The 17,243-nt window shown below is 37.1% G+C and overlaps 1 protein-coding gene across 4 annotated transcripts in view; it reads right to left on the reverse strand.

The window, feature by feature from the left end:
• Positions 1 to 17,243, reverse strand: part of LOC131065657 (carbon catabolite repressor protein 4 homolog 5) — a 72,875-nt gene that overhangs the window by 13,770 nt on the left and 41,862 nt on the right. For 3 of the 4 annotated variants that reach the window (XR_009111446.2, XM_058000244.2, XM_058000242.2), the window contains one exon: positions 2,507 to 2,603. Coding sequence is in view for 3 of the 4 variants with exons in the window: in XM_058000244.2 (XP_057856227.2) it covers positions 2,507 to 2,603 (97 nt within the window). In the remaining variant the exon portion in view is untranslated. The remainder of the gene's footprint in view (positions 1 to 2,506; positions 2,604 to 17,243) is intronic. The other variant, XM_058000243.2, reaches the window with a different exon arrangement.

Consider the following 17,243-nt stretch of genomic DNA (forward strand, 5'->3'; position numbering starts at 1 on the left):
GGTGACTTGGCAGCAATCTTAGACACTTGTGGCGTCTGCTCAAAGTGAACATGCAGACACACTAGGCCTTTGCAAGTTACTACAAGTGCTTGCAGCCTCGCTATGAATGTCATATCAGTTGTTACATATGAAATTGCAACCTAGACACCATTGTCCACCTAAACTAATCCACTTACGGATTAAACATCCTATTCATTTTTTACCTCTATATCATTTATGAATTAGAGCCCTTTGAATTGCCAAGCTAAAACCTCTATATAAGGTTTAAAGAGCAGACCCATTAGAATTGCCAAGCTTTCATAACTTCATCTTTAAATTTCTATAGCAAATTGTTAGTTTTCATCTTGAACATTAGTTAGTGTTGCATTCTAAATTGTACTCCCTTACAATTTTGTCCTCATTTGGGCCCTCACCTTGACGTTTGTGTCCCGATGCCTGATCGGAGCCTTGATTTCGCTCACTCCATCCAAATAACTCATTTTTTTCAACATGCACACTTTTTGTCCCTCATTTCTCGGTCCCTAATTGGTCAAGACCAGAGCACCCACTTCCAATCAAGGCCCATTTTGGGGCCCCTCAACGGCAACATCATTTGGGCAAGAACCTAGATCCCGTGTTGGCTCATGTCAGAAAATGAAGTTGTTTTTCAACAAGCAAGTATAAAAGGATGTCTACCCCTCTCATTTTGAGATGGACCTATCATCCTTGTGCAATCAAGCATTAAAATTCAAGTGAGCAAGCAATCAGTCTTCTTTCAAGCATTGGAGCAAAAGTAAGGTCAAGATTCACGCATTGGAGTTGACATTCATGTTCTATGTTTATGAAGACTTCATGAAACCCTAATTCCTTGTGGAGACAAACAAAACTACATTAAAAAGGTATATCATTAGTGTTTCAAACATTATTCAACATTTCCCTGAAAAGGAAATCATTTCCATTACAACAATTCAATTACATTTCATTTCTATTTCATGATTAATTCCAAAACCGGGGTTTGACCTAAGGAAAACCCCTGTTCCCAACTTTTTTCCCTTCTCTACTATGCGCGGGAACAGGTACGGAGCTGCAATTCTCAGAATTGACATCATTTACAGAGACGAACAGGTTCCCCTTTGGACGATGAAAAGTGCGGAGGACCAGAGTGACAAGCATTTTGGTCCCAACATTTCAAGAGTTCCTTCTAGGAACAGATCCAAACACACTTGCATTGCTCAGATCCAGGTTTATGGCTATGTCCGACGATTGTAGCTCACTGTTTGTGCATAATTACATCAATTCCAACTTATTTACCCTAATTTCAGCATTTTTACAATTCAACTTAAAAGAAGCTATCAATTCAAATCCCAGTGAATCTAATAGGATTTCTCAGCCCTATCTTTGCTGATTTGAGGCTAGATCTAATTGATTTACCCCTCTTTAATGTATTGGTCCCTAAGCCTAAAATTAGTGGTTTTCATACATCTAATTGTGGAAACCCTCATTTTTCACCAATACAGTTACCATGTACGAAATTCCCGTCCAGTAAATATATAGTGAGTGCCTTTTTCAACCTTGTATAAACAGTTTTCGAGTTTACAATATTTTAATATGTACACTATTCATTGAAAGTCTATTAGGTCATTGAACAAACCAAGAAATAAAAGAACTGATGTGCGAGTGAGCACAAACAGCAGACTTAACCGTTGTAATAGTATATACATACACAAAGAAAAGGAGTACATAAAGAACTCTAGTCCAGTTGCAGTCTATATATCCAAATCCCAAATATAATAATATAGTTACAAAAGTTAAAAATTAATAAATTAAAAGAAAAAGAGTCAATGAAAGGTCTATTTTCCATCTCCAACTGCCATAATATCTACCAGGAGTTGACTTCCTCTGCCCAGCCCATTGGAATATCATTTGTGTGCACTATAAAGAATTCAGAGAGGGACCACTGTTGGATGGCATATAGCCTGTATCTCTTGCCTTAAAAAAGGCCTATAAAGTAAAATCTCTCATTCAATAGCACTAATAAAAAAGCTTGATTTCATTCATCATATACAATTATCAAAAGCTACAGACTAACACGTCTTTCCCATATGAAGCAGTAGGGGGATGACAAAATCTCCAGCACTGGAATCGACCATTTTTCCCTGAATAGAGGATAAAGGTATTGGTATAGATATTTGAATTCAAAAAATAAATATTCGAAAAGCTGCATATGGGGGAACTACATTAAGGAAATTAGAGTAATTAAAGAAGTCATGCATTTAAAAAAAATTAAGTTCTTTAGAGTAATTCCATGTCATTGTATCTCCATTTGTCATTGTTCTATCAATGGCACACGCATTAGCTCTAGTGCATACTTTCTAATCCTAATGTCAATAAGGCATGTAGAATGTTAACTAATATAGAGTAAGCCCTGGAATGGAGAGAGCCTAGAGGCATTTCCAGAGTATCCTTTGTGCCTCACTATTGACAATGAATAAGAAAATTACTATGGTTGGTTTAGTGCTATTTTTACCTGTCCCAATTTGATATCCCCACGTTTTGGGTTGAAAAGAACATGAATATTCCCAACAATGACTCTTCTCTTTATGCAATTATATTCCTGCAATAAACTTCATTCAATCCACTGCGTAAGAATGACGACAAAAACCTGAACTAATAAACATCTATATACATAAAAACTATTGAAAACAAAAAAAATTCTTTCAATGCAATCCCTTCACAAGTGCCACAACAACTAGAAGGCCTTTAGTTTTGTAAAAATTGAAAAACATGTATACCCTTTGCAGTTATCTGTATTTTATGGATCAGAACATATATAAAATAATAAATGTGTGCGAACCCTACTTACCAGAATTGGATTTTTTTAACCATGTCCAGCCAAATCCGGATTTTTAACTTACTATTTATCCAGTCCAGTCCAGACTCCTAAATTCCTATAAAAATTTTACCAATTTCTTCGACCCCCAGAAAAATCAGATAAAATATATTCAAATTGATTGAGAACTGGATAACATTCAATTTAAGATGGGCTAAGGTACCTATAATGGGATCTTCATCATGTGAACATTAACCTTTAATTTGACATCCTAGTAGAGCCTGTTTATAATGTATTGTTCTTTTTGGAAAATTATAGGAGCGAGTTCCACCTAAAAGACTCTTAACTATGTCAAACATCTTGAACAATGCTTATCCATCCATAATTTGGCATAGAAATTGAAAGATTTGCATGAAGAGGAAGTGATGTCTTTGCAGTTTGAAGCGATGCCACAACTGAACTGTTAAATCTCAGCAATTCTTATCAGTTCTAATTAAAAGGATCACGATCTGACGCAAAGTAACCCTGGCTGTCCAGCAGATCCTTTAAGTTGGGGGCCATTCCTAGTTGGAGGACACTGGGACGCAATTCTTGGGCCCAAAGGGGAGGAACAGACCAGTGACCGGCTTAAAGTTCATGAGTTGGAGATGAATTTACCCTCGAAGATGGAAAGTGCCCGTTTGTAATGTCCCCTCTTCCTAGTCAGTATCAATATTCAGGATTAGTCTATTAACGAGTACTTGTAGACTGATAGGAGGGACAGAGCACACAGGATTTGGTGATTATTCTCCTGTTTCAGATGGCACTCTAGAGTAAACTTGGTGGAATCAATTAATAGTTACATTATCACCAAGTTGCCAGTTTAAAACTACATTAAAATGAAGCAAAACACATCCTAAAAGTGACTTAAGTCTAGAGAGAGAGTGAGGTACCTCCTTGCTAGACGCCCTTGAGGGGAGAGAGTTAATTATGAAAAAAGGTTTTTTAAAAAAGCAATCGAGTGAGATATTACAAGAATTAAATAATCTCAAGGTTTAAGGGGGTATTTGTGAATATTAATGAAAAGACAAATTCAAGACATGTTTAAGTGGACGCCCCTTGGAGGAGAGAGGAAAAAGAATGTGAAAGTAAAGTTTTATGAGATACATTAGTAAGTTTATTAAACATTACATAAACGCAAAAATAAAACATAAAGTGGGCACATGATGGGAACCCTAATTAGGGCAAAGCATTTGGAGGATGTTAAAAGGGCAACTTGGAAACCAAAAGAGACATGTTATTGTTGTTATTTTACCATGCCTCCTTAGAGGAGCTTGCAGGACCAAGTTTGAGGAGCTCGTGAAGACGGAAATCTTCACGAGTAATCACACTTGCAGTTGTGAAAGACCAACCTAGAGTGTGCAAGCAAATCCCATTTGTAGGAATTTTATTTGGGCTTCAAAGAAATTAGTTTAGAGGGTAATTTGCTGGTTAAAATCTGAAAGAGGTGCTTGCTTGAGAGGCCGACCTCTTTCTTGACTTGTTTGAAGTGAAGAAGAGACATATTCTTGCATTTCAGTATTTGGGTCATCAAGTTTCTTCATCTCTAGCAGATTGGTTCAAGATTTATATCGGTTTGGGAAAAGTTGGAGCAATCTAATAATCATTTTCAGAGTGAGCAGCTTGTGTGCTAGGCCAACCCCCTTTCTATCTTGTGTGGGTTGAAGAAAGGCATACTTTTCCATTTTAAGAGTTGGTTTTACAGGCATTTATCAATACCATCAGATTGGGATAGTTTTAGATTAGGTTTGGAATGATTCTAGATTATTTTGAGAAGGATTTTCTGTGTGTGCAGTTTGCTGGTAAGTCCGCAACATTCATGAGTGTTTGGAAGCTGTTGGAACATTTGGAAGGCTATACAAAGAAGATTTTAGTTGCAATCATCATCAAAATCAAGGGCTAAACATTACCTAGCTGTGGGAACCACCTTGGAGTGGAAGAAGATGATTAGTTGCTGCTGTACAAAAGCTTGTTGAGTAACTTATGTGGCTTCTCCTATATCAGACCTGCAGACAGCCTTTCTAATCCATTTTCCTACAAGGGTTTCAAGAGCAGTTCATGGGTATGCCTAGAACTGTACTGTAAATTCGCATAGTAATCTAGACTACATTTTATACTTCAGTTTATGTATATTAAACTTGTAGACTAATCTGAAAACTCTGAGTTTAGAAGGCAAATCATCTTGTTAAGTTTCAAATTTACTATTTGATAGCAACATCTATTTCATACTCTTATATATCATTCAGACTCTGTAAACACAACAAACTATTCTGCAACTTCAGTCTAGCTCTAAAAGAACACAAAAAGAAAGAAAAAACATAATAAGTTTAATTAAAATAAACAAGCAAGTTGCTACAGAGCAGTTTTCTAGTGTTCCACCTAGGGTGGGACATTACAACCTTGCAGGAAAGAACATACATCCTTTCTTGTATTGTTTTTTAGAATGAGAATTACTGAACAGGGTTAAAAAAAGCTCTCCTAATGTAACAAAGGAAGAACTCTACAGGATGTTCCATCTATAAGAGAACAAATCAAGTTTCAAGATAGGACTGTAAGTGTGAGAAGTTAATGAATTAAATTGGGTGGGAGAAATAAATGTAGAGTGGAACGTAATTTGTTGAGCATAAGATGATAGTTGTATCATCACTCATGACTCTTTGTAACTAGTTTGATCAACCAAAGGAGAGGGAGTTGAGCTACGGCTGTTTCCAACTAGTCTTTTCTAAACTAGGATTTCAAGAACAAAATTATTGTGTCGAATTTGTCATGGCTTATCAGTTTCTTGTTCTCGAATTTGTTTTATTTCCAGCAACTAAAGAAAATTGATGTTAGCACTAATCGCATTCTAGATCTATCAATTGAAAGATGAATTCAAGTAAACAATTCTTATTATCTGTAATTTAATAATTGTGTATTAGGAATAGTGTTTGACTGGATTGTATAGAATTGACAAGATCAAAGAAAGCTGAATTCAAGTCTTAAAAATTATAGATTTTGAAATGGATGGGGAAAATGGCCAAAGAAATTCAAGACAAACATGCCAAAAAAGTTGGCATATTGGAATCAAGCATGGAGTATAAGATGAAGTCTCAAGATAAAATTGACAAGCAACAAGGGCTCACAACAATGAAAATTTATCCCCAATGAACATGGTGGTTCATGCCCTTGCTAAAAAATTGGTATTGAAGAATAAACACTACATGGAGATGAATATTGCTTCAAAGAAGCAAATATTGTGTATTAAAATAATATTGCAATATTGATATAATGGTCATCTTAATCATTTAGTTAGTATTTAGAAACTTTTGCTTATGTCTTTTCTCTTTAGCTAGTTTTAGGAAGTTTCCTTTCTGTTTTTTGTGTTTCTATTCTCGATTGTTTCCGTTATGAAAAGATTCTCTTGTAACCTTTATATAAGGAGCCTTCATCACCTTTCTATTTAATATATAACGAATTATCATTTCATGGCATCAGAGTGGGAAAAGATTATTTTGATGATTTTTTTCTTTTTTCCAAAAAAAATCATGGTGGGTTTTCCGATTTTTTGTCAAAAAAAATCATGGTGAGTTTTCTATATTCCGCAGTTAGGGTTTTAGCATGCGAAGATTTCTTGTTTTTAGCGACTTTTTAAACAAAAATCGTCATTTCTGGTTGGGTTTTCTGATTTTTTCCCAAAAAATTCATGGTGGCAGGTTTTCTGATTTTTTTTCATAAAAAAATATTGGAAGGGTTTTACATGAATTTTTCTATAAAAATCAGGAAGGGTTTTGCATGTTTTTTTCCTAAAAATCTTGGTCATGATGTTCTACAGTTTTTCCACAAAACAAAGGTTTTTATCGATTTTTCCACAAAATCGTGTGTGATTTTAGCATCGCATTGAGGGTTTGACGATTTTTCCACAAAATTATGGTTTCAATTTTTTGTCGATTTTTCATCAACAAAAACTGAAGTTTTTTGAGAAGCTAATCTTGATGTCTTTGGATAAAGGGAGAGATGGCTTTGTTACCAAACATCATGTTCGAAGGATTATGTTAAACTTGGTCATATTCAAAAGTTTTGTAGAACCACGGAGGGTCTCAACAATAGACTCATGTAATGTCCTGTTGTGACCTTTTCACACATCACCCCATTGCTAACGGGGACCCCCCTCTTTTCCGGCTTTCTGCGTTGTTAGGTTAGGGTTTTGGCTGCTTAGTGGGCAATTTTGCATTTCCCATGCCCGAGTCTCGAAGTTTTGATCATGCCTAGTGCCGTTTAGGGTTTTTGAGGTTATAGGATCAAGTTGCAAACGTTGGAATTTTAATGATCCTAATTTTGTCTAAGCATTGACCTTCTTGAGCATTAACGTGTTTTTTAACATGCGCGTCGGTGATTTTAAAGTGCCAAAGTATTTTCAGACCTATTGGAGTTGTTTTCTCGCTCCTAGGTATTATTCAAGTTGATTTCGCACTTTATCTCGACAAATTTTCTTGTGTTACGCTCAATTCTTTGGAAAATTTGCCTAAGTCCAGTCTACTTTTGAAGTTTCTAAGCAATTTTGAGTGGTTAAAATGTCAAATTCCTAAAGGAAATCCATATTCCAAGGGTTAAAAGGTCAAAATTCCATGCTAGAGGTGCTTTTCCCCTCATATTCCAGACTACCCATCCTTTACCCCAACTCAAAATCCACACTACACATGGGTTTCCCCTGAAATCCATACTGGCTATGATTTTCCACCACAATTTATCCATGCTTGGGTCGTTTTTCCCCTGTAAGCATTAAAATTTGACTAAGTGTCAGGATTTTTCCAGACTGCCTTCGTTTTTCCACTGGGAGTGCGCACTGGAGTACGGATGAAGTTGAGGATGATTTCATGCCTGGGTCAATTTTCCACCAGGCTGTTTTGTGATTGGTTAATGCGGATTTTTGTGCAGACTCTCAGTCCATACCCAAGTCGATTTTCCACTGAGAGCAATTTGATGATTTTTGAGTCCAGAATTTCATCCAGACTAAGGTCGAAATTCCACCAGGGAGTGTTTTTTGCAAATGAAGTGAATTTGGAGTGTGGATTCCTTGTCCATGCCCCCATCGATTTTCCCCTGGCCTGTTTTGTATGCATTTTGATGAGTTTTAGCATGGATTTTTGTCCATGCTAAGAACGATTTTCCCTTGTGGGGAAAATTTTGGCAGTTTAAATGAATTTTTAATGGGATTTCTTAATCCCTACCTATATTGATTTTCCCCTAGAGGCTCAATTTTGACTTAAAATTGAAATATTTAATAAATGAGCCCCATCTTAATTGTTTTTAAATGATGATTGACGATTATTTAAAATTTTAAAAACAAAATTAAACAACTTGCAATAAGCATTTAATGTTTTCACTCTTCCAGAAGCAAGTTAGTTTTACCGAACAAGTATATAAGCAAGTGTTTTATCCCACATTGCTTGTGTGGTGAAAGTGAGAGGCAAAAGCAAGTATAAGAGAGGAGTCTCCAGCAATATTTTATTATTTAAGTTTGCCAGGTGTCTCCATGTTTGGCGATTTTTCTCTCTTATTGGCGAATTTTGGCGAAGTGTTGAAGTGAAGTGTTTGATTGAGGATTCTTTTCTCCTCCATTTTTTCCAGCTTGGCAATCCTTTCCATTGCTGCCATTGAAAACTTCATTTCCAGATTTTCAATTTTTTGGGTGAAGTTCGCCATTTTAGTGAAAATCACGATTTGGTGGTAATTGGCGATTTTTTGTGTTTGATGACTTTGGCGATTTCCTCCACCGTTATTGCTTGATATCCCAGACCTTCATTGCAGATTGTGTTGCAGATTCGAGCTTGATTGAAAACATTTTTCAGAATTTTCAAAATGGCACCATACCTGGAAATTTCGATTTTATTTTGGCAAGTGTTTGTGCCATTGTTTGGGGTGGATTCCTTCACACTTGGTGGTTGCCATCATTCCCAGCTTGCTGATATGTTGCAGATCTGAGTTTGTCCTCCATTGTTGCAGCTTGTTTGATCCCCATAGCTGGCTTGAAAATCAATTTTCAGACTTATACCTTGTTCCCAGCTATTTTGTGCCTTAAGAGATTTTATCTAAGGAGCTGATTGGAGACATTTTCAATCAATTTTCAGAGTTATCTTCCATTGTTGGAGACCTGAAACTCCATTGTAGGGGTGTTGTCCTCAGAAAACAAATTTTTCCAGCCACCTACTTACCTTGCAATTTCACTTGGAAAGCATTTTTGCTTCATTCCGGAGTTTATTTCTGAGTATTTTATCATCCCTGAGGGTGCTGGTAAGTCTGAAAACTTCATTTCCAGATTTGTCTTTAGACTAAGTTTTCATTTCCAGCCCTACATTCATGCTCAGATTTTCTTGTGTTTGCCTTGGAAGGTTGATTCTCACCAATTTATGCATATCTAGATGATTGCAACATGTTTTAAAAGTTAAATTTTCAGGTTGTCTTCAGATTTTATTGACCTCCATTGTTGACTGCAGAAGGTGTCCTCAGACATACTTTGTGTGAAAACACAACCTTTCACACCTTTCCTTAGTCATCGTTGATCCAGTATAGTCCTTTGCACTTTAGTTGGCATAATTTCTAAGTATAAGGAGGTATTAATGAATTTTATAGAGGGTTTCCATGCCCTAACGTTGTCATATTTTGAATCTGATTGTCAAGATCTACCAAGAGTGTGGACTATTTTCCTGACTTTATGCTCTAATTAGCTTAAAATCTTTAGAAAGTTAGGAATTTTATTTTATTTTCCAAAGTTCTAACTTCAAGCTTCGTACAGGTGTGATGTCGAAGTTCGGATTTAAGGAAAGGAAAGAACTACTAAAGATATTGGAGACTGGATTCTATCCAAAACCCAAGATTTCATCTAGATGGAAGGTGATCACAGATACAAACATGCATTTCCTGAACATGAACCAGATGCGACAACAGATATTCAGAGTCGGAAATCAGATTCCTTCCCCAGCATATGTGAACATTATGAAGAGTGGTATTTTTCATGCTGTTGGATTTCCACAGTCCATACAATGCAATGAGCTTATCCTGGAGTGTACACGATGTTATGATCCTCTCACGCGAATGATCAAAACTCCTAAGGGTGTTGTTATTGCCTACCTTGCTGAGGATGCTATTGCTGAGGTGTTTGAGATTCCACGCAGAACAAATATGAAGGATGCGACCAAGGATGAATATAAAGAGCGATACACGAAGAAGATGGGTGCTTGCAAGAATATGATAAACAAATAGTGGATGATTGAGCCTAGGCTTCATCGTTCCAAGGCTCCAAAGACACTCATGTGCACAAACTTCAAAGAGGAGTATAGTGACTTAATATTCCTACTCAACAGAGTGATGGGGATGCCGCAGGGAGCAATATTCGATGGATGGATGTTCTATTTCATCCAAGATTGTCTTAGAGGAACATTGGTAAATTGGTCTAAGATTATAAGTGACAATCTGGACTTTCAGCTGAGGAATGTAGAGCGGTCCAAGTCATTCGCCATGACTTCCTACTTGGTATACCTGCTTGCATGGTTCGTTTCATACAGAGGATTGATATGCAAAGGTGAAGCTAGGAATGGGCAAGGACAATTCAGAAGTCATGAGTGCTATCCCCAGCTGAGCATGTACAGAATTGAAGACTATAAGAGAGTGAATGATGTATTCACTATGTATATCACGCGGATGCTGCAAGGCGGAATCCACAGGAGATTGTCCAAGGAGGCAACAGAGCTAATAGAGAAATATGGATCGTGGTATATTCAGTTTCTCACTTTCACGTACCTTAGGATTCATGGGTTTCAATCCGAACCCTACAGGCTTCCTAGGTATCCGACCAACAGAATGATCTTGTTGGAAGTGGTGAGACAGCTTCTCGAGTTTGATGCCATTCAAAGAAAGAAGCATAGGATAGGCATGACATTCCCCATTTCAATTGGGAAGACATCAGAGGTTTGCCAGTTTGCCTTAGCCGCCCGCACTGCGAGTGAGGAGCTTGCATTCTATCGATTTGCAACCTTCAAGAAAAGAGAAAGATTTGATCTAGATAAGAAAGTTGGAAGGGTCAGGGGAGAGAGGTTCATCCACAAAGTTGACATAGAAGATTATTGGGCCGACCTGATGGACGAGCAAGCAGTGAAGAGACGAATATGGTCCAGAATGTCAATGGATTTCATGAGGAAGTGTGGAATTTTCCTCATTCCTGATCAAGTGTTCAATGACAAGGATCATACGCATCCACAGTATGAGAATGAAATAAAGAAGACAATCTTATTGCCAAATTGGTCAGAGTCAGAAGAGATTGACCTGAATGTATTGATGAGAGAGGTCTTGAGTTTCTCCCGTGCATGGGTAGATATACAGATGAATAAGTTAGTTGATATAGGTGTTCCCTTCACTTATGAAAAGATGAAGCCGAAAGAGTCTGCTTCCAAAGATGATCAGAGGACTGTCAGTGATGTCAGGATTCATGCAAACGAAGAGAGTCAAGCCCCCAAGAGAAGGAAGAACATGCCAGGAGAAGTCAAGGCCAAAGGGAAGAAGAATGAGGAGGTGAAGAAGAAGAAACAGAAGACTATCATTCCTCCACCTATCACTCCTTCACCACCTCTCAGTGTCTCATCAATTAAGGTGATTGAAATAACAGAGCAGAACAAGGAAACCCAGCAATGTTCCAACACAGTGATACTACCAGAGAATACTCAGGAGTTACATGCCACAGCGACATCTGCACCTCCAAATGAGAATGATGATCAGTCGGGATCCCCTACTGTCCTTTTGGAAGTTAGTTTGGGAAATGAGATATACAATTTGACCAAGGACAATCCTGATGATGATGATGATGTTATCTCGGCATTGAGAGGACTTGATCGAGAAATGTGTCTCGATGATGGTATGGAGATGGCCGCTATTCCTGATTGGTTGATGACATTGATGACTACCTAGCTAGGAGTGCTAAGGAGAAAGAACCCAAGAGAGCTGATATTTTGTCACACATAGCTAGAGATGAGACAGGAATGCAGATTGCCCATGTTGTTGTTCCTATTGCAGGCGTGACAGCGGACATTGCTACTCCTATGGATTTCCAGATCACTTCAGTTGCCTTTGGTCGTACATCACGAGAGCAAGAGTTTCAGGAGGTTGGTGATAACCTCAATGCAATCGACGCAAGGTTAGACAGAGAGATTGTGGAGAAGGAAAGGTACAGAGAAGAGAATATCAGACTTAGAGAGTATATTGCAGGGATAAGGCGTGAAAATCCCACCCTTATTTCCCCTATTGCAGTTGACCATGGAATACATTCACACTATGAGGCAGCGAGAGATACACTCTCAGAGGTGGAAAAGTGGATTGAGAGTACAAGAAAGCAGGCAGATGATTAACTTACTCAGTTTGTCCAGGCATATGATAGGACAACAAGGCTCGTGTTTAGAATCTAGTATTTGGAGGGAGTTTGGGAAGAATTCCAGCCTATTCAAGAGAGGATTATTCCACGCCTCCAGAATTTGAAGAAGATTCCTAATTCCACCTTGGTCAGCGAGAACATTGTACATAGTGGAGACAAATACGATTTCCATGGTTGGTATTGTTCTTGGTCGTGAAGAGATCAACTTATGAAAACGCCCAATCGAGTTGTATGGAGATGGAGGGTTTGATTCAGGACATTCAGATGAAGATCCTTGCCTCAATTGAGGAATTATTGAGTGTTGATGTTAGTGATGCTAGTGGTTTACATTTAGCCGAATTAAGAGACAAGATGAAATTTATGTATTTTTGCCAGTTGGACTCTTTGAAGAAGAGTCGGATAGACGACTTGGTCTCTTTGTTGATTCATGTTCATAGTTCGCAGAAGCTCATGCCAGATTGGGAGAACACTTTGGATGCTTGCTCAGATACACTGGACGTGATTGATTTATAGCAGGATACTTTGCCTAGCATTTCCATGGAGGAGTTAGATTCAGTATTGGCTAGATTCTTGGAGTATGCTAGGAGAGAAAGAGATGCAGGGAGGAATCTTCTACAAGATTCCCTATTTGATGACTAGGTTTTTTTTTATTGGGCCATATGTTGGTGGCTCCATTTTTTATGTAAACCCTAATTAGGGCAATTCTAGGGTTTTGTTGGCATGATCTTGGCCGTTGATCTTGTATCAATCTTGGCCATCCATTTTGTAAGAGACTCTATATATAACTCCTTGTCTCTCATTTGTAAGGGAGAGTTTTTGTAGAATTGTTGGTATATGCTGCAGCGATTTGAATCATAATCATTGTTCAATTGTTGGTGATTTTGCTCTTCAAGTATTGTATTTGCATTCATGGTTCTCAATTCCTCCAAGTTAGATTAGAATTTATTTTCATGTATGTTAGATTGAGTGAAAGATTTGTTGAATATATTTGTGTGGAATCCTTAATCCATACCACTAGCCTCTTGCCGTTGGTAAGAGTGTCTTGTGTGATCAACTGGAGATTTGAGTAAGCTTAACTTCAATTATTATGCTTAACTTCAACTATTATGCAACCTTTGACAAGCATCAACTTGGATGGTGTCAATGTGTAATGGTAATAGTCTGAAAATCTTTAAGTAGACCTTAGACGATTGCACTAAGCTGGTGTCAATACCTATTTGTGATACCTTGCCTAGTTTGATTCCACTAGATCTGTTCATCATTTCCTACATTCCTAGGCTTAGAATAGATCTCTTGAACCCTATTCCTTTTGCTCATTTTTAGTAAGAATTAAGTCCAGAGCTTCATTGATAAATCCTAAGTTGTCAGTACACCTATTCCGCATCTTCATGATCGAAGAAGATAATCCAAACATTTGCGTAAGTCCCCAAGTGAACAGGGCAATTCACATCGACCATTGAGTTACCCACTTGTCAAGACCTGACATGTAGAAACCTTGGAATCATTTTAGTTGATCTTATCCTTAAAACATCTAAGGTGATTTTGTTCAAGAGAGCGTAAATTACCTTGGTATTTTATTCTGAAATGTTATGTGCATAAAACACACATCAACACGTCCCCACTTTGAAATATAATTTAATAATGAATAATAATAATAAAATTAAAATACAAAAGAATAAAAATTAAAAAATTAAATTAAAATATAAAAGAATATAATTAAATATAGTTAAAATTTGATTAAAGTTAATGAATGGTCAAAAGGTATGAAATGATAAGTTGTGACTCCCTCAAATATGAGGTATAAAAGGGAGAGGAGAACTCATTTAAAGGGGGAATAATTTGAGAAGCAAAAGTGCAGATCTAATTTAAATAAGAAGTGCAGATCTGATTGTGTCCTTGTTGTGACCTATTTCACACATCACCCCATTGCAAATGGGGGCCCCAGTTGTTTGCTTTTTAGGGTATCATCTTAGCTTTGCAATTTCATAAGTCTATTTTTTTCAAAAGTTTAGAGTTAGAGTTTTTCAGGAGTCATCCAAGCCAAATAGAGAAATCATGCCTCAATCAGTGTCTGGACACCACCATAGTGCTTAGAAGGCCCGAGGGACGAAAATCGCAATTGCTTAGGCTCAATTCTGACACCTTCCTATTTTTTAGGGATTTTGTTTTTTGCTTTTTTTTATTTTTGGCCCTTTGGGACTGTTGGTGTAATTATTTGTTCATGTTGGATATTATTACACCTTACTTAAGTTTACTTAGGATAATGCATTTCATAGTAGTTTGGGTATGAGACACTTGGGTGTTTGTGCCACATTGGGATAGTGTGTAGGAGAATTTCCACCTTTTGTGGTCTTATCTTGTGTAATGTCCCCTTTTCTCCAAGTTGGATTTATTTAAGGGAATAAATTAATTAATTAAATGTTAAATAGTCTTGAGTCCTATGGGATTATTTAAATTTACTTAATTAGCAGTTGGATATACTTTATTTTATAAAGTGACTTTATAATAATGTCAATGACAAATTATAAAGTAAAGTCACTTTTGAGGGGAAAAGTAATTTAAAAGAGAAATTAAAAAAGTATTACTTTCGAAAAGGAAAAGTATTATAAAAGGAGGAAAAAGTGCAATGAGGATTCATTCTTGACTTGTTATTTTGAAAGAAACTTTTCCTTGAGAGCTTGAGAGCTTAGCTTGCAGGTTCAGTAAACCCTAGGACGAAAACCCTAGAGGATTGGCTATTTGGATGGAAACCCAGATCAGCCCACTTGATGAATTCATCTCAGGGTTCACAGTTGCAAATCATTGATCAGATTTCATGGAGTTTTGATGATCTATCTAGCAGATTTTCAAGGGGTTTGTTAATTTATGCATGGAGGCATTCCAGAGTATGTCTTACCTACATTTTCTGATTTGTAACAGCAGCATGTGTTTTTAAACAGCCATACATTTCTATATCAAAATAATTTCATTGGCTTAATTAGATTCTTTGTATTTCACTGATTGATTTCCTTGAAAATCTATATTGTTGATCTTGCATGTTCAATCTGCATGTTTGCATGTTGCAATATTACATTATGATGAAACAAAACATGAGTAAAAATGAAAACACAAATCAGATTCGAAGCATTGTCCGAGATTGGGATATTACAGTGGTATCAGAGTTGGTGATCTTGCCAAGCTGTTGGTGTTTTAGTATTGCATGTCAGTTTTGCCGACTACCCAGATCTTGCATGTCAGTTTGGCTACTACCCAGATAGTTGCAAGTTGGTTCTGAGTGTTGCATGTTGCTTCTAATCAGTTGCATGTCAAAATTTATGGCTACATGTTGCTTCTAATCAGCTACATGTCAGAATCTATGGTTGCATGTTACCAATAATCTGTTGCATGTTAGTTTGATTTGGTTCTATGCACTCTAGGGAGTCAAGATCACATAGATATAACACAAGGAGTAGGCTAGGGCAACAACAAAAAGCTGAAATTAACCCACCTGAAGCAGAGATGGGTGAAAGAAGAAATGAAAGCCCACCAAGGGACTTGAATAATCAATTGAATAACTTTCTGACAGCTCTTGCACAACAGCAACAGCAAATGATGCAACAGTTCGAGGATCGTATGATCACAGCTATGGGACAAATGAGAATGGATTGTTCCCAATCAAGAAGATCTACTAGTGTACATAGTAGAGTCCATGCTGGACATGAAAATCAAGACAGGGCAAGTTCTAATGCTGTCAGGATAGCAGTCACACAGTCTGTCAGACCTCTTCGCCCTACTTTTCTACCTAGACAAACTGAAAAAGAGGCACATAAGACTTGTGGCAGCTATGGTAATGATGCTGAAAGGGAGGAAGTTAATTCTGATTTGATTATGCATAATAAGAGCGGTACATTAATTTTGCATGAATCGTTACTTGAGCATGCACTACATATGTTGAGGACATTAACATGGAGGTGGAAACAATGGATCCCATTGAAGACTGTGTGGTGAAAAACATAACTGATTCAGATTTGAGGAAGCATTTAATCAATCAAGGAGAACCGAAAGAGTCTACTTATGTTTTGACATCAAACCATCATGATTCTTTGACTAGGCATAAAGTTGTCCAAGAGATTAAAGAAGCCACAGGTTCACTTCAGCCATATGAGGTTTTAGGCAAAGAGGAATTACATATTGTTCGTAGGGCTGTCTCGGGGTTTGCCAAACCAGCAATAACTGATCAGCTATGTGGAGGCAATTCAGAATTTTCAGTATGTAGTGAACTAGCATTTGTTGAAAATGCAGAAAATGCAAAAACCCTAGGTGGCCATTAAAGCTCAAAAAAATGCAGGTCGCAAACAGGAAACCCTAGGTCACAGGTTTAACAGAAAACCCCTTTTCGCGTGGGCAGAATGAAGACGAAATCCGCGATTTTTTTTTTAAAACACAAAAAGTCGCGATTTTTTTTAAACATGAAGATGAAAAATAATACAAATCACATTGGGAAGCCAAGAAAATACAAATGCGATTTTGGCAGAAAAATTTTCCGCCAAATCCTTCCGCGAATGCAAACAAAAAACGGACGTGGGTAGAGCAAAAATGCCCTCGAGCAGACCCACAAAAACAGATGTGAAACAAGAGCCAGACACAGAAAACCGTATACAGGTTTGAGGAAAAATTCGAAAAAATTAAACTACATAGACTTTTTCGAAAAATTTCCTAACCTAGGGCTCTAAAACCATGTGAAAATCAAATTCACTGGTAAAATACTTCATACATTAACTGAGGAAAAAGTTACAATATATGGAGGTTACAAAAATACTGTAGACAATAATTATAACACCTACATCTATCTACCTAATACTGTAGACATATTAATTACAATATTGACCATTAACATTATATAGAATTATTATTCTAACACAATTCTTGCTCTTCCTAATTTGCAGCAAACCATTCATAATCCAAACAAGTGCAAGTATGATATGTGCACAATTTACTTGCAAAGAGGTAAACAATTTG

This window comes from Cryptomeria japonica, chromosome 3 (assembly GCF_030272615.1).
Source record: "Cryptomeria japonica chromosome 3, Sugi_1.0, whole genome shotgun sequence".
Classification (NCBI taxonomy): domain Eukaryota; kingdom Viridiplantae; phylum Streptophyta; class Pinopsida; order Cupressales; family Cupressaceae; genus Cryptomeria; species Cryptomeria japonica.